The following is a 25,906-nucleotide window of genomic DNA, read 5'->3' as shown; positions in this document are numbered from 1 at the left end:
CACTGTTGTGTGACTCTGGTGATACTGTGTTACCATCACCACTTTGTGGTTTCAGACCCGTTTGATCTTTATGCCCCACCCCCCAACAAAGCCTGGATTCAAGGCAAGCACGCCCTGTTCATCCCTCCCCCCCGATCCTGAACACAATTTCAACTTTTCTTTCTGCATTCCTTCCTATATTCTTGGTGTCCCCAATCAATGACTCTCAGTGAAATGACTGAAGGAGTTTCTTTCGGACTCTCCACCTACTGTAAGACTCCATTGGAGAGTTCTCATTTTTATGTCATTTGAACTAGCCTTTGATAGCTGACAGGACGGTGTACGTCCTTTCAAGATATCATGTGCCAAACGAAGCCCTTTTGGCAAATGCCATCATTATCTCCAGGCAGGCATTGCTGTTTGAAGGGTGACATCTCAGCCAGAAGGCAGAGGCTGAGCTCCTCTTGTTGCACCAGCTCCCAAAAGAAGCCAAGAAAGGGAGCTGGAACAACAAACCACCCCAACGCCCAGGAAAGCGTTCTTCACGACAGAAGGCTAGAAAATGACCCAACAACCTTGTGGCCCAGAACCCCTCTAGAAAAATCACTGTTCCATAAAAAAGAGAAACACGTGGGAAGTTCCAAGGAGAGGCAATGCCCATGGCCAGTGTACTTTAGAGACGGCCTGACCGCTCCGGGGAAGACACGCACCGACGGAACCCCTTGGGAAACAGCAGTGAGAGTCCTCACCGTCGTAAGGGTTTCCTCTGGGGACAACCTGCCCTGGGCACCACATGGGGGAGCAGACCGGCTTCTCTTCCTCTGCCCCCACACCATTCACTCATGAAGGCAGCTCAGGTGTTCTCATGCCCTGCCTGCCTGCCTGCCTGCCTGCCTGGCTCATCCGTGAGCTGTGACCACCTCCAGGGCAGGACTCCACCTTCTCCTCTCTGTGTACCGTGAATCTGCACACAGTGGGCTTTCAGAACCTTAGGAGACTTGAGCCATTCCCACTCGAGCCAGAACCCTCCCCAGGAAGGAAAACGGCTGTGGAGTCATTTTGGCCCCTGCACTGGTTCCGAAAGCCTGGCGGCTCCTACAGCCTCTACGGTGTGAAGAGGGAGGTCCCTTTTGACAGAGCTTTCCGGCTGTCAGATCTAAGCTGTTGTTTCACTGTCAGCTGTGTCTCTTCCGTTGCAGCCAGGTGGGCCACGCTGCTCCAAAGGGGCTCACAAGCTGAGTGGCAAGGGAGGTATTGAGAGGACAGGGATGGCTACAACGTGCTGCAAACTGAGTGAGGGTCCCCACAATCCTCAGCAAAGGTCTGTGGTGTGCAAGTGGGGAGTAGAGGGCCCCCAAGTTCCAAAGGAAGGGAGGTACTCGGGAGCTAAAGCCCTTGGCTGCTGTGGTAGCAGCTGCAGATGGCAGCTCGTCCACAGTGCACTTCGAATGAGGTCATATGAGCGGGACTCTGGAAATGGCTCCGAAATCAAGAGAAAGGGGTCAGGGTATGTGGGAATCCGGCGGGGGTGGGGGGTGGATGAAGGAAGGTGTCCTTCCTCTCTCCAGTGCAATTTGGTTTGGTGAGTCTCAAAGCTACCAGATGGCACTTCCCAAGTCAGGCCCCCGCAGGAATCAGGGTGGGCTGCGTGCCTCGGCCCCTGCCACAGGGACAAGCCACACCAGTGGCCTCCCTGAGCTCCAATGGCCGGATCTGGGGGTTCTGTCTGGGTGCACACCTCCTTGCTGTGGCCAAGTTCCCCCCTTCTCTGAGCACCAGCTTCATCCTCTCGAATGAGGACATCGATTGCTACCTTGGCACGTTACTCTCTTCATCCTGTGAAGACTCATTAGGCTTATCCTACAATTACTAGCTGGCCCGAAGAGATATCTCCTGAATCCAGATTAAGCTGGAGTCTCCCAGGCTCATCTGGCATGTCTTCCCTGAAGTCTGCCAAAACCCACACCCTTGCATTTCCAGGGACTCCCCTTAGCCAGCTGGGCAGAAAACCCAGCATGGTTCAAACAAGCTGACAGACAAGCGGGAGAGGACTCACGGGCAGACGGCCTCCCTCAGGTCTCGGGTGGAGCTCTGGGACCACAGCAGCAGCGGGCCATCCCAGCGCCTTGGGCTCAGCAGCGCCCTCATTCTCAGGCCGGCGGCTCTGCCCTGAGGGGAGCAGGAAGGTCACCAACTGCCGCAGGCGGACCTCAAGCCCCTCCCACTGCTGGAGCCTGACCTCCCCCGGCCCCACCCCTTCCCCTACCCCAGCAGGACGAGAGCTCGTCTTCCCCTGGCTTCCAACGTGAGGCCCGGCCCTGGGCCCCGATTGGGCACTGCCCCAGTCCGGAGCCAATCACAGTGGCCAGGGAGGTGGAACGCACCGATTGGCCAGGGCCAGGTCATGTGACCATACTCCCCAGGAAACTCAAATATTACCAAGATTCCCTAACAAACCAATGAACAAAATTATCCAGTAAAGGCAAACCGTACATTTTAATGAGGCCAATGTCACAGAAAAAAAAAAAAAATCCTTCACAATGAACTGCTCAAGGAAGCTACTAAATAAGCTTTCAGAAAAGTGAAGTCGTTTTTTTTTTTTTTTTTTAATAGGGTGACGGAGAGCTATACCTTTCCCATCTATGTGAATTTAGGTTTAAACTAGATTTCCCTCGGCTATTATATAAGACAAAAAACCCCACATCACCCCCTTTCACTCCCCCCACCCCCAAAAAGTGTTTTAGTCTATTGAATTTTTGTGTCCTCAGTTGTGTCTGATTCACGGCAACTCACGAACTCCACACAGCCAGGCTCTTCCGTCCATGGAATTCAGGGCAATTTTTTCTGTCACAGCAAATGCCCACCCTGGGTGATCCAAAGGCAAGGGCTCAGAGGCTCCTGAGAGACTAACTCCTTTCAGCTGAGCACAGAGCTGGCTCCTCACTGGGATGCCTGTGGCCTGGGGCTCCCAGAGGGGAGAGCAGCACTCGCCCCACCGTGTGGTCACTGCTGGAAGTGCAGGCAGCTCCTCACTCCCCCTTGACAGTGTCCCTGAGGGCAGAACAGTGTGAATCTACTCAAGGTGGAAACGCAAACTCCGATGCAACCAAACTTCCCACAAGGTCTCCAAAACCACTCAGGAACAGGGAATTGGAAACTGCAGGGCATGACATGAATGGAGATGGAGACTTGACACCTTACACCGAGTTCACTTCCAGTTATCCCTAGACAAAGTTTCCATGAAAACTTGTCACAAATCTAGAAGAGCAATGAGCAGAAACCGGACATGTGCTTTGAGTCTTCACACACAAAACGAAAAGGCAGCTCACAAAACAACCCAGAGAATACAGTGGACTTTGCAAAATCAAAGATATCTACTGTGGGAAAGACCTCATTACAAAAGCAAAAGACAGGTCATACATCGCGAGACGAATGAGTGGAAACACAAAGCTTCTCAAGGATGTGTCTCCAAACAGACAAAGAACACCAACACGACAAGCCTGTGAAAACTAGGGAAAGGTCTGAAGGGACAGCAGACTGAGGAAGACACACACAGAGTATCCCGGATGATGTCCAGCACTGAGGGCCTGGAGAAACAACAGTCTAGTTGCACTCCCTCAGGCCTGTGTGACCCTGGATGAGGCCTCTGTTTCCCGGTGGCTCTGAGAGATGGACAGGGAGGAAGGGGAAGAGAAATCACTTGCATTTCTAATACTCACAGCAAAGTCTTCCAATGAGAAGGGAATTATCACCCCCACTGACAATGCCATTCACTGAAGTGATACCCACGAGTCCATCTAACCCAGAAGGGAAGGAAGGACCTGTCCTGACAAAACGGCGAGAGATGGAAGAAGGAAGATCAAGCCCACACCAACCACTGGAAAGAGAAGCTGTGCTCAGGGCTTGAAAGAATTCCTATTGGGAAAATGATGTCACAGCCCCACAAGGCAATCCACAGCTTCGATGCTATTCCTCCCAAAAGGCCAATGCATTTTCGCACCGAACAAAGAATTGCAAAAGGGGTACGGAAACAGAAAAGAGCCTAAATTGTCAATACAATCCGACGAAAAAGCCCCGATACGGACATCCAAGGTTGTGTGAAAGGAAATTAGACGACCAAACTAGGATCCTCAGGAGAGTATCGGAGAAGGCGATGGCGACCCACTCCAGTACTCTTGCCTGGAAAATGCCATGGACGGAGGAGCCTGGTAGGCTGCAGGCCATGGGGTCGCACAGAGTCAGGCACGACTGAAGTGACTTAGCCGCAGCGGCAGCAGCAGGACAGTATGCTATTGGGAATACAACAACACACACAGATCCAGATCGATGGAATAAAGTTGAGGGTCCAGAAACAAACCCCGGCATCCATGGTCAACTCATCTCTGACACAGAAGGGGAGAATATCCAAATGGGAACAAGAAAGCCTCTTCAATAAATGTCCATGGGAAAACCAGACAGCTACATCTGAAGAACGCTATTGGTTTTGATCTCACACCACCTCAATATCGGGGAAAAACCTCACCCTAAAGACTGATATCATGAGATAGCTAGAAAGAAGCGTAGGTCAAAGGCTCCTTAACATCAGAGTCTCCTTGCCATTTGCTGGGCGGAGGTAGAAATGGGTCTCTTCAAGTAAGGGAAAGAGGAAAACGAAGTACGCCAACGGGTTTCCATCCAATGGAACCTCTTCACAACAGAGAAGCTAAGCATTCAGAAATGCAAAAGATAGGAAACGGAACATGAGAGACTCCTTGCAAGTGGTGTATCTGAGAAGGGGTTCATATGGAAAGAGACGAAGAATGCACAGCACTCAGATTCCAAGAAACACCACCACCACCCTTGACCCTTCCCCCATGACCAACTCCGACCTAAAGCCTTTCTCTCCCTCTAACCTATCCCTAAAACATAACCCTCATCTAATCATATACATGTGCATTCCTAGCATCCATCCATCCACACACGAGAGAGAAAGAGGAAGACACAGACTGAATCGAGAAGGGAAAAGAGAGGGACAGAGCCAGAGAGAGACACGGAACCAGAGAGAGGAAAGGAATCGACGGTCCAGACTTTTCATCAATCTGTCTCGAAGGTAGAAGCAACGACAGCGCCCATCCACCCCAGAAGGGGGAAAAGGACGGAAGGTTTGGAGAGGAAAAGACAAGAACGCAGGGAGCCCTTAGAAGCTCAGCCACCCGCAGAAGCCGAGCTGGGACACTTGAACAGAATCTCAATGGAAACAGAGGACCAGAAAGTTGGCTACTCTTTTCTATAAGAGAGGGAGACCTTCGAGTCTTCCTTTCGGTCCTCCAACTTGGATGCGGGGTCTCAAAACAGTCAGGAGGGGGAGTGCCTTTTCCTGGGTACCACGGCGCATCCAGGCCTCGTTCTGCCCCATTCTGTGCTGTGTCAGCCCTGGATGGAGTCTTTCTTTCTGAAGTCTCAGCGCACAAGCTCCACGTGATATCGGCCCCAGGTGGAAAGGCATGGAGCTGCTCGTAGGCCGACAGAACTAGGAAGCAGATGGGAGAATGACCCCCACTCTGCAGATGGAGAGACTGGGGAAACCCTGAGGGGCATACGCTTGTCCAGGGCCACACCACTTATGAGAAGAAGGAGCCTGGTCTGAGAGCAGCGGGGTCCTCGGAGCTCAGGCCCTGGCTGCACCCAGGCCTCCCCAGGGCTGTGGGCTGGGCAGTGTGGCTGTCACTGTGCCTGCACATGGCCTAAGGGGGGTGGTCGAGCAGTCAGAAACCCAGAGATTCCCTTGGGAAGCTTTGGGGAAGGGACCTCAGCACGAACCCCAGGAAATGATGTCACCTGCCGGCAACAGAACCCAACAGAACCCGCAACCCGGGTATCCAGGCCTCCAGAGCGGAGAGGAGCCCCCAGCCAGATCACTTGCTGCCAGGATGTTCTGCTGTTTGCCCCTGCCCAGAGGCCGGGGCCTCAGGAGAGCTCACAGGCAGTGTGCGTGGGCACCCTGTCAACGTTGGCTCAGGGCACCCCCGAGAGGCCTCTGGCCCTTTGCCCGGAGAAACAGAAAGGTAACACGGGGAGCCCCAGGCCGTGCCAGGCCACCTCTCCCATGCCACCCGGAAACACCGGGTCCTTTGCCTGTGTGTGTGGATGCGGGTTTCTCGGGGTGTGTCTCCCTCAAGGAAGCCCAGGCGGATGTGGGGTCAGAAGCCGACGGGCAAGTTGTGTCCACACCCCAGGGGAGAGCAGGCTGGCTGGGATGGGGAGAGTGCGGGCAGCGCCGGCCGCCCAGGCTGGCCTCACACCCTCAGGTGGGTCTCTTTCCTCCCGGGTGGGGATCTGAGCAGACACACGTCTCTGACCCTTCTGGGAAGAGAAGTTCGAGCAGGCAGAAGCAGCGGCTCCACTGGCCAGGCCCAGCTCGGAAAACTCCCAGCACGGCTGGCTGACGGTCACTGTCGTTGCAGAGCTTCCCACGTGATGAGGCCGAGGACGGGGACACCCCGTCCACCTCCCGGAGGGAGGGGTCGGAGCACCACCCCCCCGCCCCTGAGGCCCAGTGCAGGCTCCAGGTGAGCGTGCCCACGGAGGCATCAGCCCCACCGGGGGCGAAGCGGAGGCGGGGAAGGCCTGCTGCCGAGACACCGCCCAGGATACACCCGGCGGCCCAGTCTGAGGCTGCCACGGAGCTCAGCACACCCGGCTCCGACCCGGAGTCCCGAGAACCCCGGCCTCTGAGGCAGCAGGAGGACCTGGAGCCCAGCACGCCAGAGCACAGAGGTGAGGACGCTGGGGCTGGTGCACGGGAGTGTGTGGGGAGGGGGTGCTGAGCTACACAGGGACGAGTCCCCGAAAGATGCTGCTGGGCCTACAGCAAGCGCTGGCCTCACACCCCCACCCCCATCTTGCACACTTCAGTCCCAAAAGACATCCGACCCTGGGTATTCTTTGGGAATCTCTTGGAAGCTTTCTGTCCCGGGATACGCACATGCCAAGGCTGGCCTGTGGGCAAACTTTGCTTCTCCCCCAGCTCTAGCACTGGCCTCCAACTGGAACCAGGCTCCACTTCCCAGACCTGTCCCTACAGAGGTGGTGGCTCCAGGTGCAGGACCCAGGGATCCACCGAGGGCAGATGGAGAACCGAGACTTGCCCTCGCAGAGACACCAGGCCAGCTGGGTTCTGGCCAGCACACCGGGCAGATCGGATCTCCGTGCCTGCAGGACCCCCAGCCCCAGGCACTGATGTCCCACCCCCTCAGCCAGAACCTCCACCTCCACGTGCACCTGTACCTGCTCGGGCTTTGGCAGGAGAACCCGAGGCAGAGGAGGAGTCACCGCCTCGGCAGGGAGAGCCTGCCCTGGCTCCCGCGCAACACCCAGACGCCGACGATGACTCACCCGCCCCTGCAGGAAGAACGAGCCCCCGCTCTGGACAGAGACCCAGAGCCCTTGCCGGAAACACCACGTCCAGGGGAGCGGTCGGCTCTGCCGCCTCCATCCCTGTCGGCTCACCGTGGACGCCGTCAACTCGGTCTGCCCCCAGGGGACATGGAGTTCCTTTCCCCTGAACTGCTTTGCATTTGGTTTGTTTCCACCTTACTGGTGATGTTTTACTTTTTGTATGGTTTCGTGTATTTTTGTTGGTTAAGTTGGGATTAGTAAACTTTTTCATCATTGTTGCAATTTGGGAACACTGTTGTGTGACTCTGGTGATACTGTGTTACCATCACCACTTTGTGGTTTCAGACCCGTTTGATCTTTATGCCCCACCCCCCAACAAAGCCTGGATTCAAGGCAAGCACGCCCTGTTCATCCCTCCCCCCCGATCCTGAACACAATTTCAACTTTTCTTTCTGCATTCCTTCCTATATTCTTGGTGTCCCCAATCAATGACTCTCAGTGAAATGACTGAAGGAGTTTCTTTCGGACTCTCCACCTACTGTAAGACTCCATTGGAGAGTTCTCATTTTTATGTCATTTGAACTAGCCTTTGATAGCTGACAGGACGGTGTACGTCCTTTCAAGATATCATGTGCCAAACGAAGCCCTTTTGGCAAATGCCATCATTATCTCCAGGCAGGCATTGCTGTTTGAAGGGTGACATCTCAGCCAGAAGGCAGAGGCTGAGCTCCTCTTGTTGCACCAGCTCCCAAAAGAAGCCAAGAAAGGGAGCTGGAACAACAAACCACCCCAACGCCCAGGAAAGCGTTCTTCACGACAGAAGGCTAGAAAATGACCCAACAACCTTGTGGCCCAGAACCCCTCTAGAAAAATCACTGTTCCATAAAAAAGAGAAACACGTGGGAAGTTCCAAGGAGAGGCAATGCCCATGGCCAGTGTACTTTAGAGACGGCCTGACCGCTCCGGGGAAGACACGCACCGACGGAACCCCTTGGGAAACAGCAGTGAGAGTCCTCACCGTCGTAAGGGTTTCCTCTGGGGACAACCTGCCCTGGGCACCACATGGGGGAGCAGACCGGCTTCTCTTCCTCTGCCCCCACACCATTCACTCATGAAGGCAGCTCAGGTGTTCTCATGCCCTGCCTGCCTGCCTGCCTGCCTGCCTGGCTCATCCGTGAGCTGTGACCACCTCCAGGGCAGGACTCCACCTTCTCCTCTCTGTGTACCGTGAATCTGCACACAGTGGGCTTTCAGAACCTTAGGAGACTTGAGCCATTCCCACTCGAGCCAGAACCCTCCCCAGGAAGGAAAACGGCTGTGGAGTCATTTTGGCCCCTGCACTGCTTCCGAAAGCCTGGCGGCTCCTACAGCCTCTACGGTGTGAAGAGGGAGGTCCCTTTTGACAGAGCTTTCCGGCTGTCAGATCTAAGCTGTTGTTTCACTGTCAGCTGTGTCTCTTCCGTTGCAGCCAGGTGGGCCACGCTGCTCCAAAGGGGCTCACAAGCTGAGTGGCAAGGGAGGTATTGAGAGGACAGGGATGGCTACAACGTGCTGCAAACTGAGTGAGGGTCCCCACAATCCTCAGCAAAGGTCTGTGGTGTGCAAGTGGGGAGTAGAGGGCCCCCAAGTTCCAAAGGAAGGGAGGTACTCGGGAGCTAAAGCCCTTGGCTGCTGTGGTAGCAGCTGCAGATGGCAGCTCGTCCACAGTGCACTTCGAATGAGGTCATATGAGCGGGACTCTGGAAATGGCTCCGAAATCAAGAGAAAGGGGTCAGGGTATGTGGGAATCCGGCGGGGGTGGGGGGTGGATGAAGGAAGGTGTCCTTCCTCTCTCCAGTGCAATTTGGTTTGGTGAGTCTCAAAGCTACCAGATGGCACTTCCCAAGTCAGGCCCCCGCAGGAATCAGGGTGGGCTGCGTGCCTCGGCCCCTGCCACAGGGACAAGCCACACCAGTGGCCTCCCTGAGCTCCAATGGCCGGATCTGGGGCTTCTGTCTGGGTGCACACCTCCTTGCTGTGGCCAAGTTCCCCGCTTCTCTGAGCACCAGCTTCATCCTCTCGAATGAGGACATCGATTGCTACCTTGGCACGTTACTCTCTTCATCCTGTGAAGACTCATTAGGCTTATCCTACAATTACTAGCTGGCCCGAAGAGATATCTCCTGAATCCAGATTAAGCTGGAGTCTCCCAGGCTCATCTGGCATGTCTTCCCTGAAGTCTGCCAAAACCCACACCCTTGCATTTCCAGGGACTCCCCTTAGCCAGCTGGGCAGAAAACCCAGCATGGTTCAAACAAGCTGACAGACAAGCGGGAGAGGACTCACGGGCAGACGGCCTCCCTCAGGTCTCGGGTGGAGCTCTGGGACCACAGCAGCAGCGGGCCATCCCAGCGCCTTGGGCTCAGCAGCGCCCTCATTCTCAGGCCGGCGGCTCTGCCCTGAGGGGAGCAGGAAGGTCACCAACTGCCGCAGGCGGACCTCAAGCCCCTCCCACTGCTGGAGCCTGACCTCCCCCGGCCCCACCCCTTCCCCTACCCCAGCAGGACGAGAGCTCGTCTTCCCCTGGCTTCCAACGTGAGGCCCGGCCCTGGGCCCCGATTGGGCACTGCCCCAGTCCGGAGCCAATCACAGTGGCCAGGGAGGTGGAACGCACCGATTGGCCAGGGCCAGGTCATGTGACCATACTCCCCAGGAAACTCAAATATTACCAAGATTCCCTAACAAACCAATGAACAAAATTATCCAGTAAAGGCAAACCGTACATTTTAATGAGGCCAATGTCACAGAAAAAAAAAAAAATCCTTCACAATGAACTGCTCAAGGAAGCTACTAAATAAGCTTTCAGAAAAGTGAAGTCGTTTTTTTTTTTTTTTTTTTAATAGGGTGACGGAGAGCTATACCTTTCCCATCTATGTGAATTTAGGTTTAAACTAGATTTCCCTCGGCTATTATATAAGACAAAAAACCCCACATCACCCCCTTTCACTCCCCCCACCCCCAAAAAGTGTTTTAGTCTATTGAATTTTTGTGTCCTCAGTTGTGTCTGATTCACGGCAACTCACGAACTCCACACAGCCAGGCTCTTCCGTCCATGGAATTCAGGGCAATTTTTTCTGTCACAGCAAATGCCCACCCTGGGTGATCCAAAGGCAAGGGCTCAGAGGCTCCTGAGAGACTAACTCCTTTCAGCTGAGCACAGAGCTGGCTCCTCACTGGGATGCCTGTGGCCTGGGGCTCCCAGAGGGGAGAGCAGCACTCGCCCCACCGTGTGGTCACTGCTGGAAGTGCAGGCAGCTCCTCACTCCCCCTTGACAGTGTCCCTGAGGGCAGAACAGTGTGAATCTACTCAAGGTGGAAACGCAAACTCCGATGCAACCAAACTTCCCACAAGGTCTCCAAAACCACTCAGGAACAGGGAATTGGAAACTGCAGGGCATGACATGAATGGAGATGGAGACTTGACACCTTACACCGAGTTCACTTCCAGTTATCCCTAGACAAAGTTTCCATGAAAACTTGTCACAAATCTAGAAGAGCAATGAGCAGAAACCGGACATGTGCTTTGAGTCTTCACACACAAAACGAAAAGGCAGCTCACAAAACAACCCAGAGAATACAGTGGACTTTGCAAAATCAAAGATATCTACTGTGGGAAAGACCTCATTACAAAAGCAAAAGACAGGTCATACATCGCGAGACGAATGAGTGGAAACACAAAGCTTCTCAAGGATGTGTCTCCAAACAGACAAAGAACACCAACACGACAAGCCTGTGAAAACTAGGGAAAGGTCTGAAGGGACAGCAGACTGAGGAAGACACACACAGAGTATCCCGGATGATGTCCAGCACTGAGGGCCTGGAGAAACAACAGTCTAGTTGCACTCCCTCAGGCCTGTGTGACCCTGGATGAGGCCTCTGTTTCCCGGTGGCTCTGAGAGATGGACAGGGAGGAAGGGGAAGAGAAATCACTTGCATTTCTAATACTCACAGCAAAGTCTTCCAATGAGAAGGGAATTATCACCCCCACTGACAATGCCATTCACTGAAGTGATACCCACGAGTCCATCTAACCCAGAAGGGAAGGAAGGACCTGTCCTGACAAAACGGCGAGAGATGGAAGAAGGAAGATCAAGCCCACACCAACCACTGGAAAGAGAAGCTGTGCTCAGGGCTTGAAAGAATTCCTATTGGGAAAATGATGTCACAGCCCCACAAGGCAATCCACAGCTTCGATGCTATTCCTCCCAAAAGGCCAATGCATTTTCGCACCGAACAAAGAATTGCAAAAGGGGTACGGAAACAGAAAAGAGCCTAAATTGTCAATACAATCCGACGAAAAAGCCCCGATACGGACATCCAAGGTTGTGTGAAAGGAAATTAGACGACCAAACTAGGATCCTCAGGAGAGTATCGGAGAAGGCGATGGCGACCCACTCCAGTACTCTTGCCTGGAAAATGCCATGGACGGAGGAGCCTGGTAGGCTGCAGGCCATGGGGTCGCACAGAGTCAGGCACGACTGAAGTGACTTAGCCGCAGCGGCAGCAGCAGGACAGTATGCTATTGGGAATACAACAACACACACAGATCCAGATCGATGGAATAAAGTTGAGGGTCCAGAAACAAACCCCGGCATCCATGGTCAACTCATCTCTGACACAGAAGGGGAGAATATCCAAATGGGAACAAGAAAGCCTCTTCAATAAATGTCCATGGGAAAACCAGACAGCTACATCTGAAGAACGCTATTGGTTTTGATCTCACACCACCTCAATATCGGGGAAAAACCTCACCCTAAAGACTGATATCATGAGATAGCTAGAAAGAAGCGTAGGTCAAAGGCTCCTTAACATCAGAGTCTCCTTGCCATTTGCTGGGCGGAGGTAGAAATGGGTCTCTTCAAGTAAGGGAAAGAGGAAAACGAAGTACGCCAACGGGTTTCCATCCAATGGAACCTCTTCACAACAGAGAAGCTAAGCATTCAGAAATGCAAAAGATAGGAAACGGAACATGAGAGACTCCTTGCAAGTGGTGTATCTGAGAAGGGGTTCATATGGAAAGAGACGAAGAATGCACAGCACTCAGATTCCAAGAAACACCACCACCACCCTTGACCCTTCCCCCATGACCAACTCCGACCTAAAGCCTTTCTCTCCCTCTAACCTATCCCTAAAACATAACCCTCATCTAATCATATACATGTGCATTCCTAGCATCCATCCATCCACACACGAGAGAGAAAGAGGAAGACACAGACTGAATCGAGAAGGGAAAAGAGAGGGACAGAGCCAGAGAGAGACACGGAACCAGAGAGAGGAAAGGAATCGACGGTCCAGACTTTTCATCAATCTGTCTCGAAGGTAGAAGCAACGACAGCGCCCATCCACCCCAGAAGGGGGAAAAGGACGGAAGGTTTGGAGAGGAAAAGACAAGAACGCAGGGAGCCCTTAGAAGCTCAGCCACCCGCAGAAGCCGAGCTGGGACACTTGAACAGAATCTCAATGGAAACAGAGGACCAGAAAGTTGGCTACTCTTTTCTATAAGAGAGGGAGACCTTCGAGTCTTCCTTTCGGTCCTCCAACTTGGATGCGGGGTCTCAAAACAGTCAGGAGGGGGAGTGCCTTTTCCTGGGTACCACGGCGCATCCAGGCCTCGTTCTGCCCCATTCTGTGCTGTGTCAGCCCTGGATGGAGTCTTTCTTTCTGAAGTCTCAGCGCACAAGCTCCACGTGATATCGGCCCCAGGTGGAAAGGCATGGAGCTGCTCGTAGGCCGACAGAACTAGGAAGCAGATGGGAGAATGACCCCCACTCTGCAGATGGAGAGACTGGGGAAACCCTGAGGGGCATACGCTTGTCCAGGGCCACACCACTTATGAGAAGAAGGAGCCTGGTCTGAGAGCAGCGGGGTCCTCGGAGCTCAGGCCCTGGCTGCACCCAGGCCTCCCCAGGGCTGTGGGCTGGGCAGTGTGGCTGTCACTGTGCCTGCACATGGCCTAAGGGGGGTGGTCGAGCAGTCAGAAACCCAGAGATTCCCTTGGGAAGCTTTGGGGAAGGGACCTCAGCACGAACCCCAGGAAATGATGTCACCTGCCGGCAACAGAACCCAACAGAACCCGCAACCCGGGTATCCAGGCCTCCAGAGCGGAGAGGAGCCCCCAGCCAGATCACTTGCTGCCAGGATGTTCTGCTGTTTGCCCCTGCCCAGAGGCCGGGGCCTCAGGAGAGCTCACAGGCAGTGTGCGTGGGCACCCTGTCAACGTTGGCTCAGGGCACCCCCGAGAGGCCTCTGGCCCTTTGCCCGGAGAAACAGAAAGGTAACACGGGGAGCCCCAGGCCGGGCCAGCCCACCTCTCCCATGCCACCCGGAAACACCGGGTCCTTTGCCTGTGTGTGTGGATGCGGGTTTCTCGGGGTGTGTCTCCCTCAAGGAAGCCCAGGCGGATGTGGGGTCAGAAGCCGACGGGCAAGTTGTGTCCACACCCCAGGGGAGAGCAGGCTGGCTGGGATGGGGAGAGTGCGGGCAGCGCCGGCCGCCCAGGCTGGCCTCACACCCTCAGGTGGGTCTCTTTCCTCCCGGGTGGGGATCTGAGCAGACACACGTCTCTGACCCTTCTGGGAAGAGAAGTTCGAGCAGGCAGAAGCAGCGGCTCCACTGGCCAGGCCCAGCTCGGAAAACTCCCAGCACGGCTGGCTGACGGTCACTGTCGTTGCAGAGCTTCCCACGTGATGAGGCCGAGGACGGGGACACCCCGTCCACCTCCCGGAGGGAGGGGTCGGAGCACCACCCCCCCGCCCCTGAGGCCCAGTGCAGGCTCCAGGTGAGCGTGCCCACGGAGGCATCAGCCCCACCGGGGGCGAAGCGGAGGCGGGGAAGGCCTGCTGCCGAGACACCGCCCAGGATACACCCGGCGGCCCAGTCTGAGGCTGCCACGGAGCTCAGCACACCCGGCTCCGACCCGGAGTCCCGAGAACCCCGGCCTCTGAGGCAGCAGGAGGACCTGGAGCCCAGCACGCCAGAGCACAGAGGTGAGGACGCTGGGGCTGGTGCACGGGAGTGTGTGGGGAGGGGGTGCTGAGCTACACAGGGACGAGTCCCCGAAAGATGCTGCTGGGCCTACAGCAAGCGCTGGCCTCACACCCCCACCCCCATCTTGCACACTTCAGTCCCAAAAGACATCCGACCCTGGGTATTCTTTGGGAATCTCTTGGAAGCTTTCTGTCCCGGGATACGCACATGCCAAGGCTGGCCTGTGGGCAAACTTTGCTTCTCCCCCAGCTCTAGCACTGGCCTCCAACTGGAACCAGGCTCCACTTCCCAGACCTGTCCCTACAGAGGTGGTGGCTCCAGGTGCAGGACCCAGGGATCCACCGAGGGCAGATGGAGAACCGAGACTTGCCCTCGCAGAGACACCAGGCCAGCTGGGTTCTGGCCAGCACACCGGGCAGATCGGATCTCCGTGCCTGCAGGACCCCCAGCCCCAGGCACTGATGTCCCACCCCCTCAGCCAGAACCTCCACCTCCACGTGCACCTGTACCTGCTCGGGCTTTGGCAGGAGAACCCGAGGCAGAGGAGGAGTCACCGCCTCGGCAGGGAGAGCCTGCCCTGGCTCCCGCGCAACACCCAGACGCCGACGATGACTCACCCGCCCCTGCAGGAAGAACGAGCCCCCGCTCTGGACAGAGACCCAGAGCCCTTGCCGGAAACACCACGTCCAGGGGAGCGGTCGGCTCTGCCGCCTCCATCCCTGTCGGCTCACCGTGGACGCCGTCAACTCGGTCTGCCCCCAGGGGACATGGAGTTCCTTTCCCCTGAACTGCTTTGCATTTGGTTTGTTTCCACCTTACTGGTGATGTTTTACTTTTTGTATGGTTTCGTGTATTTTTGTTGGTTAAGTTGGGATTAGTAAACTTTTTCATCATTGTTGCAATTTGGGAACACTGTTGTGTGACTCTGGTGATACTGTGTTACCATCACCACTTTGTGGTTTCAGACCCGTTTGATCTTTATGCCCCACCCCCCAACAAAGCCTGGATTCAAGGCAAGCACGCCCTGTTCATCCCTCCCCCCCGATCCTGAACACAATTTCAACTTTTCTTTCTGCATTCCTTCCTATATTCTTGGTGTCCCCAATCAATGACTCTCAGTGAAATGACTGAAGGAGTTTCTTTCGGACTCTCCACCTACTGTAAGACTCCATTGGAGAGTTCTCATTTTTATGTCATTTGAACTAGCCTTTGATAGCTGACAGGACGGTGTACGTCCTTTCAAGATATCATGTGCCAAACGAAGCCCTTTTGGCAAATGCCATCATTATCTCCAGGCAGGCATTGCTGTTTGAAGGGTGACATCTCAGCCAGAAGGCAGAGGCTGAGCTCCTCTTGTTGCACCAGCTCCCAAAAGAAGCCAAGAAAGGGAGCTGGAACAACAAACCACCCCAACGCCCAGGAAAGCGTTCTTCACGACAGAAGGCTAGAAAATGACCCAACAACCTTGTGGCCCAGAACCCCTCTAGAAAAATCACTGTTCCATAAAAAAGAGAAACACGTGGGAAGTTCCAAGGAGAGGCAATGCCCATGGCCAGTGTACTTTAGAGACGGCCTGACCGCTCCGGGGAAGACACGCACCGACGGAACCCCTTGGGAAACAGCAGTGAGAGTCCTCACCGTCGTAAGGGTTTCCTCTGGGGACAACCTGCCCTGGGCACCACATGGGGGAGCAGACCGGCTTCTCTTCCTCTGCCCCCACACCATTCACTCATGAAGGCAGCTCAGGTGTTCTCATGCCCTGCCTGCCTGCCTGCCTGCCTGCCTGGCTCATCCGTGAGCTGTGACCACCTCCAGGGCAGGACTCCACCTTCTCCTCTCTGTGTACCGTGAATCTGCACACAGTGGGCTTTCAGAACCTTAGGAGACTTGAGCCATTCCCACTCGAGCCAGAACCCTCCCCAGGAAGGAAAACGGCTGTGGAGTCATTTTGGCCCCTGCACTGGTTCCGAAAGCCTGGCGGCTCCTACAGCCTCTACGGTGTGAAGAGGGAGGTCCCTTTTGACAGAGCTTTCCGGCTGTCAGATCTAAGCTGTTGTTTCACTGTCAGCTGTGTCTCTTCCGTTGCAGCCAGGTGGGCCACGCTGCTCCAAAGGGGCTCACAAGCTGAGTGGCAAGGGAGGTATTGAGAGGACAGGGATGGCTACAACGTGCTGCAAACTGAGTGAGGGTCCCCACAATCCTCAGCAAAGGTCTGTGGTGTGCAAGTGGGGAGTAGAGGGCCCCCAAGTTCCAAAGGAAGGGAGGTACTCGGGAGCTAAAGCCCTTGGCTGCTGTGGTAGCAGCTGCAGATGGCAGCTCGTCCACAGTGCACTTCGAATGAGGTCATATGAGCGGGACTCTGGAAATGGCTCCGAAATCAAGAGAAAGGGGTCAGGGTATGTGGGAATCCGGCGGGGGTGGGGGGTGGATGAAGGAAGGTGTCCTTCCTCTCTCCAGTGCAATTTGGTTTGGTGAGTCTCAAAGCTACCAGATGGCACTTCCCAAGTCAGGCCCCCGCAGGAATCAGGGTGGGCTGCGTGCCTCGGCCCCTGCCACAGGGACAAGCCACACCAGTGGCCTCCCTGAGCTCCAATGGCCGGATCTGGGGCTTCTGTCTGGGTGCACACCTCCTTGCTGTGGCCAAGTTCCCCCCTTCTCTGAGCACCAGCTTCATCCTCTCGAATGAGGACATCGATTGCTACCTTGGCACGTTACTCTCTTCATCCTGTGAAGACTCATTAGGCTTATCCTACAATTACTAGCTGGCCCGAAGAGATATCTCCTGAATCCAGATTAAGCTGGAGTCTCCCAGGCTCATCTGGCATGTCTTCCCTGAAGTCTGCCAAAACCCACACCCTTGCATTTCCAGGGACTCCCCTTAGCCAGCTGGGCAGAAAACCCAGCATGGTTCAAACAAGCTGACAGACAAGCGGGAGAGGACTCACGGGCAGACGGCCTCCCTCAGGTCTCGGGTGGAGCTCTGGGACCACAGCAGCAGCGGGCCATCCCAGCGCCTTGGGCTCAGCAGCGCCCTCATTCTCAGGCCGGCGGCTCTGCCCTGAGGGGAGCAGGAAGGTCACCAACTGCCGCAGGCGGACCTCAAGCCCCTCCCACTGCTGGAGCCTGACCTCCCCCGGCCCCACCCCTTCCCCTACCCCAGCAGGACGAGAGCTCGTCTTCCCCTGGCTTCCAACGTGAGGCCCGGCCCTGGGCCCCGATTGGGCACTGCCCCAGTCCGGAGCCAATCACAGTGGCCAGGGAGGTGGAACGCACCGATTGGCCAGGGCCAGGTCATGTGACCATACTCCCCAGGAAACTCAAATATTACCAAGATTCCCTAACAAACCAATGAACAAAATTATCCAGTAAAGGCAAACCGTACATTTTAATGAGGCCAATGTCACAGAAAAAAAAAAAAAATCCTTCACAATGAACTGCTCAAGGAAGCTACTAAATAAGCTTTCAGAAAAGTGAAGTCGTTTTTTTTTTTTTTTTTTTTAATAGGGTGACGGAGAGCTATACCTTTCCCATCTATGTGAATTTAGGTTTAAACTAGATTTCCCTCGGCTATTATATAAGACAAAAAACCCCACATCACCCCCTTTCACTCCCCCCACCCCCAAAAAGTGTTTTAGTCTATTGAATTTTTGTGTCCTCAGTTGTGTCTGATTCACGGCAACTCACGAACTCCACACAGCCAGGCTCTTCCGTCCATGGAATTCAGGGCAATTTTTTCTGTCACAGCAAATGCCCACCCTGGGTGATCCAAAGGCAAGGGCTCAGAGGCTCCTGAGAGACTAACTCCTTTCAGCTGAGCACAGAGCTGGCTCCTCACTGGGATGCCTGTGGCCTGGGGCTCCCAGAGGGGAGAGCAGCACTCGCCCCACCGTGTGGTCACTGCTGGAAGTGCAGGCAGCTCCTCACTCCCCCTTGACAGTGTCCCTGAGGGCAGAACAGTGTGAATCTACTCAAGGTGGAAACGCAAACTCCGATGCAACCAAACTTCCCACAAGGTCTCCAAAACCACTCAGGAACAGGGAATTGGAAACTGCAGGGCATGACATGAATGGAGATGGAGACTTGACACCTTACACCGAGTTCACTTCCAGTTATCCCTAGACAAAGTTTCCATGAAAACTTGTCACAAATCTAGAAGAGCAATGAGCAGAAACCGGACATGTGCTTTGAGTCTTCACACACAAAACGAAAAGGCAGCTCACAAAACAACCCAGAGAATACAGTGGACTTTGCAAAATCAAAGATATCTACTGTGGGAAAGACCTCATTACAAAAGCAAAAGACAGGTCATACATCGCGAGACGAATGAGTGGAAACACAAAGCTTCTCAAGGATGTGTCTCCAAACAGACAAAGAACACCAACACGACAAGCCTGTGAAAACTAGGGAAAGGTCTGAAGGGACAGCAGACTGAGGAAGACACACACAGAGTATCCCGGATGATGTCCAGCACTGAGGGCCTGGAGAAACAACAGTCTAGTTGCACTCCCTCAGGCCTGTGTGACCCTGGATGAGGCCTCTGTTTCCCGGTGGCTCTGAGAGATGGACAGGGAGGAAGGGGAAGAGAAATCACTTGCATTTCTAATACTCACAGCAAAGTCTTCCAATGAGAAGGGAATTATCACCCCCACTGACAATGCCATTCACTGAAGTGATACCCACGAGTCCATCTAACCCAGAAGGGAAGGAAGGACCTGTCCTGACAAAACGGCGAGAGATGGAAGAAGGAAGATCAAGCCCACACCAACCACTGGAAAGAGAAGCTGTGCTCAGGGCTTGAAAGAATTCCTATTGGGAAAATGATGTCACAGCCCCACAAGGCAATCCACAGCTTCGATGCTATTCCTCCCAAAAGGCCAATGCATTTTCGCACCGAACAAAGAATTGCAAAAGGGGTACGGAAACAGAAAAGAGCCTAAATTGTCAATACAATCCGACGAAAAAGCCCCGATACGGACATCCAAGGTTGTGTGAAAGGAAATTAGACGACCAAACTAGGATCCTCAGGAGAGTATCGGAGAAGGCGATGGCGACCCACTCCAGTACTCTTGCCTGGAAAATGCCATGGACGGAGGAGCCTGGTAGGCTGCAGGCCATGGGGTCGCACAGAGTCAGGCACGACTGAAGTGACTTAGCCGCAGCGGCAGCAGCAGGACAGTATGCTATTGGGAATACAACAACACACACAGATCCAGATCGATGGAATAAAGTTGAGGGTCCAGAAACAAACCCCGGCATCCATGGTCAACTCATCTCTGACACAGAAGGGGAGAATATCCAAATGGGAACAAGAAAGCCTCTTCAATAAATGTCCATGGGAAAACCAGACAGCTACATCTGAAGAACGCTATTGGTTTTGATCTCACACCACCTCAATATCGGGGAAAAACCTCACCCTAAAGACTGATATCATGAGATAGCTAGAAAGAAGCGTAGGTCAAAGGCTCCTTAACATCAGAGTCTCCTTGCCATTTGCTGGGCGGAGGTAGAAATGGGTCTCTTCAAGTAAGGGAAAGAGGAAAACGAAGTACGCCAACGGGTTTCCATCCAATGGAACCTCTTCACAACAGAGAAGCTAAGCATTCAGAAATGCAAAAGATAGGAAACGGAACATGAGAGACTCCTTGCAAGTGGTGTATCTGAGAAGGGGTTCATATGGAAAGAGACGAAGAATGCACAGCACTCAGATTCCAAGAAACACCACCACCACCCTTGACCCTTCCCCCATGACCAACTCCGACCTAAAGCCTTTCTCTCCCTCTAACCTATCCCTAAAACATAACCCTCATCTAATCATATACATGTGCATTCCTAGCATCCATCCATCCACACACGAGAGAGAAAGAGGAAGACACAGACTGAATCGAGAAGGGAAAAGAGAGGGACAGAGCCAGAGAGAGACACGGAACCAGAGAGAGGAAAGGAATCGACGGTCCAGACTTTTCATCAATCTGTCTCGAAGGTAGAAGCAACGACAGCGCCCATCCACCCCAGAAGGGGGAAAAGGACGGAAGGTTTGGAGAGGAAAAGACAAGAACGCAGGGAGCCCTTAGAAGCTCAGCCACCCGCAGAAGCCGAGCTGGGACACTTGAACAGAATCTCAATGGAAACAGAGGACCAGAAAGTTGGCTACTCTTTTCTATAAGAGAGGGAGACCTTCGAGTCTTCCTTTCGGTCCTCCAACTTGGATGCGGGGTCTCAAAACAGTCAGGAGGGGGAGTGCCTTTTCCTGGGTACCACGGCGCATCCAGGCCTCGTTCTGCCCCATTCTGTGCTGTGTCAGCCCTGGATGGAGTCTTTCTTTCTGAAGTCTCAGCGCACAAGCTCCACGTGATATCGGCCCCAGGTGGAAAGGCATGGAGCTGCTCGTAGGCCGACAGAACTAGGAAGCAGATGGGAGAATGACCCCCACTCTGCAGATGGAGAGACTGGGGAAACCCTGAGGGGCATACGCTTGTCCAGGGCCACACCACTTATGAGAAGAAGGAGCCTGGTCTGAGAGCAGCGGGGTCCTCGGAGCTCAGGCCCTGGCTGCACCCAGGCCTCCCCAGGGCTGTGGGCTGGGCAGTGTGGCTGTCACTGTGCCTGCACATGGCCTAAGGGGGGTGGTCGAGCAGTCAGAAACCCAGAGATTCCCTTGGGAAGCTTTGGGGAAGGGACCTCAGCACGAACCCCAGGAAATGATGTCACCTGCCGGCAACAGAACCCAACAGAACCCGCAACCCGGGTATCCAGGCCTCCAGAGCGGAGAGGAGCCCCCAGCCAGATCACTTGCTGCCAGGATGTTCTGCTGTTTGCCCCTGCCCAGAGGCCGGGGCCTCAGGAGAGCTCACAGGCAGTGTGCGTGGGCACCCTGTCAACGTTGGCTCAGGGCACCCCCGAGAGGCCTCTGGCCCTTTGCCCGGAGAAACAGAAAGGTAACACGGGGAGCCCCAGGCCGTGCCAGGCCACCTCTCCCATGCCACCCGGAAACACCGGGTCCTTTGCCTGTGTGTGTGGATGCGGGTTTCTCGGGGTGTGTCTCCCTCAAGGAAGCCCAGGCGGATGTGGGGTCAGAAGCCGACGGGCAAGTTGTGTCCACACCCCAGGGGAGAGCAGGCTGGCTGGGATGGGGAGAGTGCGGGCAGCGCCGGCCGCCCAGGCTGGCCTCACACCCTCAGGTGGGTCTCTTTCCTCCCGGGTGGGGATCTGAGCAGACACACGTCTCTGACCCTTCTGGGAAGAGAAGTTCGAGCAGGCAGAAGCAGCGGCTCCACTGGCCAGGCCCAGCTCGGAAAACTCCCAGCACGGCTGGCTGACGGTCACTGTCGTTGCAGAGCTTCCCACGTGATGAGGCCGAGGACGGGGACACCCCGTCCACCTCCCGGAGGGAGGGGTCGGAGCACCACCCCCCCGCCCCTGAGGCCCAGTGCAGGCTCCAGGTGAGCGTGCCCACGGAGGCATCAGCCCCACCGGGGGCGAAGCGGAGGCGGGGAAGGCCTGCTGCCGAGACACCGCCCAGGATACACCCGGCGGCCCAGTCTGAGGCTGCCACGGAGCTCAGCACACCCGGCTCCGACCCGGAGTCCCGAGAACCCCGGCCTCTGAGGCAGCAGGAGGACCTGGAGCCCAGCACGCCAGAGCACAGAGGTGAGGACGCTGGGGCTGGTGCACGGGAGTGTGTGGGGAGGGGGTGCTGAGCTACACAGGGACGAGTCCCCGAAAGATGCTGCTGGGCCTACAGCAAGCGCTGGCCTCACACCCCCACCCCCATCTTGCACACTTCAGTCCCAAAAGACATCCGACCCTGGGTATTCTTTGGGAATCTCTTGGAAGCTTTCTGTCCCGGGATACGCACATGCCAAGGCTGGCCTGTGGGCAAACTTTGCTTCTCCCCCAGCTCTAGCACTGGCCTCCAACTGGAACCAGGCTCCACTTCCCAGACCTGTCCCTACAGAGGTGGTGGCTCCAGGTGCAGGACCCAGGGATCCACCGAGGGCAGATGGAGAACCGAGACTTGCCCTCGCAGAGACACCAGGCCAGCTGGGTTCTGGCCAGCACACCGGGCAGATCGGATCTCCGTGCCTGCAGGACCCCCAGCCCCAGGCACTGATGTCCCACCCCCTCAGCCAGAACCTCCACCTCCACGTGCACCTGTACCTGCTCGGGCTTTGGCAGGAGAACCCGAGGCAGAGGAGGAGTCACCGCCTCGGCAGGGAGAGCCTGCCCTGGCTCCCGCGCAACACCCAGACGCCGACGATGACTCACCCGCCCCTGCAGGAAGAACGAGCCCCCGCTCTGGACAGAGACCCAGAGCCCTTGCCGGAAACACCACGTCCAGGGGAGCGGTCGGCTCTGCCGCCTCCATCCCTGTCGGCTCACCGTGGACGCCGTCAACTCGGTCTGCCCCCAGGGGACATGGAGTTCCTTTCCCCTGAACTGCTTTGCATTTGGTTTGTTTCCACCTTACTGGTGATGTTTTACTTTTTGTATGGTTTCGTGTATTTTTGTTGGTTAAGTTGGGATTAGTAAACTTTTTCATCATTGTTGCAATTTGGGAACACTGTTGTGTGACTCTGGTGATACTGTGTTACCATCACCACTTTGTGGTTTCAGACCCGTTTGATCTTTATGCCCCACCCCCCAACAAAGCCTGGATTCAAGGCAAGCACGCCCTGTTCATCCCTCCCCCCCGATCCTGAACACAATTTCAACTTTTCTTTCTGCATTCCTTCCTATATTCTTGGTGTCCCCAATCAATGACTCTCAGTGAAATGACTGAAGGAGTTTCTTTCGGACTCTCCACCTACTGTAAGACTCCATTGGAGAGTTCTCATTTTTATGTCATTTGAACTAGCCTTTGATAGCTGACAGGACGGTGTACGTCCTTTCAAGATATCATGTGCCAAACGAAGCCCTTTTGGCAAATGCCATCATTATCTCCAGGCAGGCATTGCTGTTTGAAGGGTGACATCTCAGCCAGAAGGCAGAGGCTGAGCTCCTCTTGTTGCACCAGCTCCCAAAAGAAGCCAAGAAAGGGAGCTGGAACAACAAACCACCCCAACGCCCAGGAAAGCGTTCTTCACGACAGAAGGCTAGAAAATGACCCAACAACCTTGTGGCCCAGAACCCCTCTAGAAAAATCACTGTTCCATAAAAAAGAGAAACACGTGGGAAGTTCCAAGGAGAGGCAATGCCCATGGCCAGTGTACTTTAGAGACGGCCTGACCGCTCCGGGGAAGACACGCACCGACGGAACCCCTTGGGAAACAGCAGTGAGAGTCCTCACCGTCGTAAGGGTTTCCTCTGGGGACAACCTGCCCTGGGCACCACATGGGGGAGCAGACCGGCTTCTCTTCCTCTGCCCCCACACCATTCACTCATGAAGGCAGCTCAGGTGTTCTCATGCCCTGCCTGCCTGCCTGCCTGCCTGCCTGGCTCATCCGTGAGCTGTGACCACCTCCAGGGCAGGACTCCACCTTCTCCTCTCTGTGTACCGTGAATCTGCACACAGTGGGCTTTCAGAACCTTAGGAGACTTGAGCCATTCCCACTCGAGCCAGAACCCTCCCCAGGAAGGAAAACGGCTGTGGAGTCATTTTGGCCCCTGCACTGCTTCCGAAAGCCTGGCGGCTCCTACAGCCTCTACGGTGTGAAGAGGGAGGTCCCTTTTGACAGAGCTTTCCGGCTGTCAGATCTAAGCTGTTGTTTCACTGTCAGCTGTGTCTCTTCCGTTGCAGCCAGGTGGGCCACGCTGCTCCAAAGGGGCTCACAAGCTGAGTGGCAAGGGAGGTATTGAGAGGACAGGGATGGCTACAACGTGCTGCAAACTGAGTGAGGGTCCCCACAATCCTCAGCAAAGGTCTGTGGTGTGCAAGTGGGGAGTAGAGGGCCCCCAAGTTCCAAAGGAAGGGAGGTACTCGGGAGCTAAAGCCCTTGGCTGCTGTGGTAGCAGCTGCAGATGGCAGCTCGTCCACAGTGCACTTCGAATGAGGTCATATGAGCGGGACTCTGGAAATGGCTCCGAAATCAAGAGAAAGGGGTCAGGGTATGTGGGAATCCGGCGGGGGTGGGGGGTGGATGAAGGAAGGTGTCCTTCCTCTCTCCAGTGCAATTTGGTTTGGTGAGTCTCAAAGCTACCAGATGGCACTTCCCAAGTCAGGCCCCCGCAGGAATCAGGGTGGGCTGCGTGCCTCGGCCCCTGCCACAGGGACAAGCCACACCAGTGGCCTCCCTGAGCTCCAATGGCCGGATCTGGGGGTTCTGTCTGGGTGCACACCTCCTTGCTGTGGCCAAGTTCCCCGCTTCTCTGAGCACCAGCTTCATCCTCTCGAATGAGGACATCGATTGCTACCTTGGCACGTTACTCTCTTCATCCTGTGAAGACTCATTAGGCTTATCCTACAATTACTAGCTGGCCCGAAGAGATATCTCCTGAATCCAGATTAAGCTGGAGTCTCCCAGGCTCATCTGGCATGTCTTCCCTGAAGTCTGCCAAAACCCACACCCTTGCATTTCCAGGGACTCCCCTTAGCCAGCTGGGCAGAAAACCCAGCATGGTTCAAACAAGCTGACAGACAAGCGGGAGAGGACTCACGGGCAGACGGCCTCCCTCAGGTCTCGGGTGGAGCTCTGGGACCACAGCAGCAGCGGGCCATCCCAGCGCCTTGGGCTCAGCAGCGCCCTCATTCTCAGGCCGGCGGCTCTGCCCTGAGGGGAGCAGGAAGGTCACCAACTGCCGCAGGCGGACCTCAAGCCCCTCCCACTGCTGGAGCCTGACCTCCCCCGGCCCCACCCCTTCCCCTACCCCAGCAGGACGAGAGCTCGTCTTCCCCTGGCTTCCAACGTGAGGCCCGGCCCTGGGCCCCGATTGGGCACTGCCCCAGTCCGGAGCCAATCACAGTGGCCAGGGAGGTGGAACGCACCGATTGGCCAGGGCCAGGTCATGTGACCATACTCCCCAGGAAACTCAAATATTACCAAGATTCCCTAACAAACCAATGAACAAAATTATCCAGTAAAGGCAAACCGTACATTTTAATGAGGCCAATGTCACAGAAAAAAAAAAAAATCCTTCACAATGAACTGCTCAAGGAAGCTACTAAATAAGCTTTCAGAAAAGTGAAGTCGTTTTTTTTTTTTTTTTTTAATAGGGTGACGGAGAGCTATACCTTTCCCATCTATGTGAATTTAGGTTTAAACTAGATTTCCCTCGGCTATTATATAAGACAAAAAACCCCACATCACCCCCTTTCACTCCCCCCACCCCCAAAAAGTGTTTTAGTCTATTGAATTTTTGTGTCCTCAGTTGTGTCTGATTCACGGCAACTCACGAACTCCACACAGCCAGGCTCTTCCGTCCATGGAATTCAGGGCAATTTTTTCTGTCACAGCAAATGCCCACCCTGGGTGATCCAAAGGCAAGGGCTCAGAGGCTCCTGAGAGACTAACTCCTTTCAGCTGAGCACAGAGCTGGCTCCTCACTGGGATGCCTGTGGCCTGGGGCTCCCAGAGGGGAGAGCAGCACT

At 55.1% G+C, this 25,906-nt stretch overlaps 3 protein-coding genes across 3 annotated transcripts; all 3 read left to right on the top strand.

Moving 5' to 3' along the window:
* The first annotated feature begins 3,002 nt into the window (after nt 1-3,002).
* On the top strand, nt 3,003-7,646 carry LOC145529886 (uncharacterized). Its single transcript, XM_081550648.1, has 3 exons — nt 3,003-6,023; nt 6,423-6,735; nt 6,986-7,646. The coding sequence occupies exons 1-3, from the start codon at nt 5,787-5,789 to the stop codon at nt 7,612-7,614; spliced, it is 1,179 nt and encodes a 392-aa protein (XP_081406774.1). The 5' UTR covers nt 3,003-5,786; the 3' UTR covers nt 7,615-7,646.
* Nucleotides 7,647-10,648: 3,002 nt separating this feature from the next.
* Nucleotides 10,649-15,292, top strand: LOC145529864 (uncharacterized). Its single transcript, XM_081550629.1, has 3 exons — nt 10,649-13,669; nt 14,069-14,381; nt 14,632-15,292. The coding sequence occupies exons 1-3, from the start codon at nt 13,433-13,435 to the stop codon at nt 15,258-15,260; spliced, it is 1,179 nt and encodes a 392-aa protein (XP_081406755.1). The 5' UTR covers nt 10,649-13,432; the 3' UTR covers nt 15,261-15,292.
* A 2,575-nt stretch (nt 15,293-17,867) lies between these two features.
* LOC145529872 (uncharacterized) lies at nt 17,868-23,030 on the top strand. The gene is made up of 3 exons (XM_081550636.1): nt 17,868-21,317; nt 21,717-22,029; nt 22,280-23,030. Exons 1-3 carry the CDS (start codon nt 21,081-21,083, stop codon nt 22,906-22,908), a joined length of 1,179 nt encoding a protein of 392 aa, XP_081406762.1. The 5' UTR covers nt 17,868-21,080; the 3' UTR covers nt 22,909-23,030.
* Nucleotides 23,031-25,906: the final 2,876 nt, after the last annotated feature.

The sequence above is a fragment of the Giraffa tippelskirchi genome, chromosome 12 (genome assembly GCF_054371585.1).
Source record: "Giraffa tippelskirchi isolate mGirTip1 chromosome 12, T2T-mGirTip1v1.2.pri, whole genome shotgun sequence".
Taxonomy (NCBI): Eukaryota; Metazoa; Chordata; class Mammalia; order Artiodactyla; family Giraffidae; genus Giraffa; species Giraffa tippelskirchi.
This window is presented reverse-complemented; position numbering and strand designations above follow the sequence as displayed.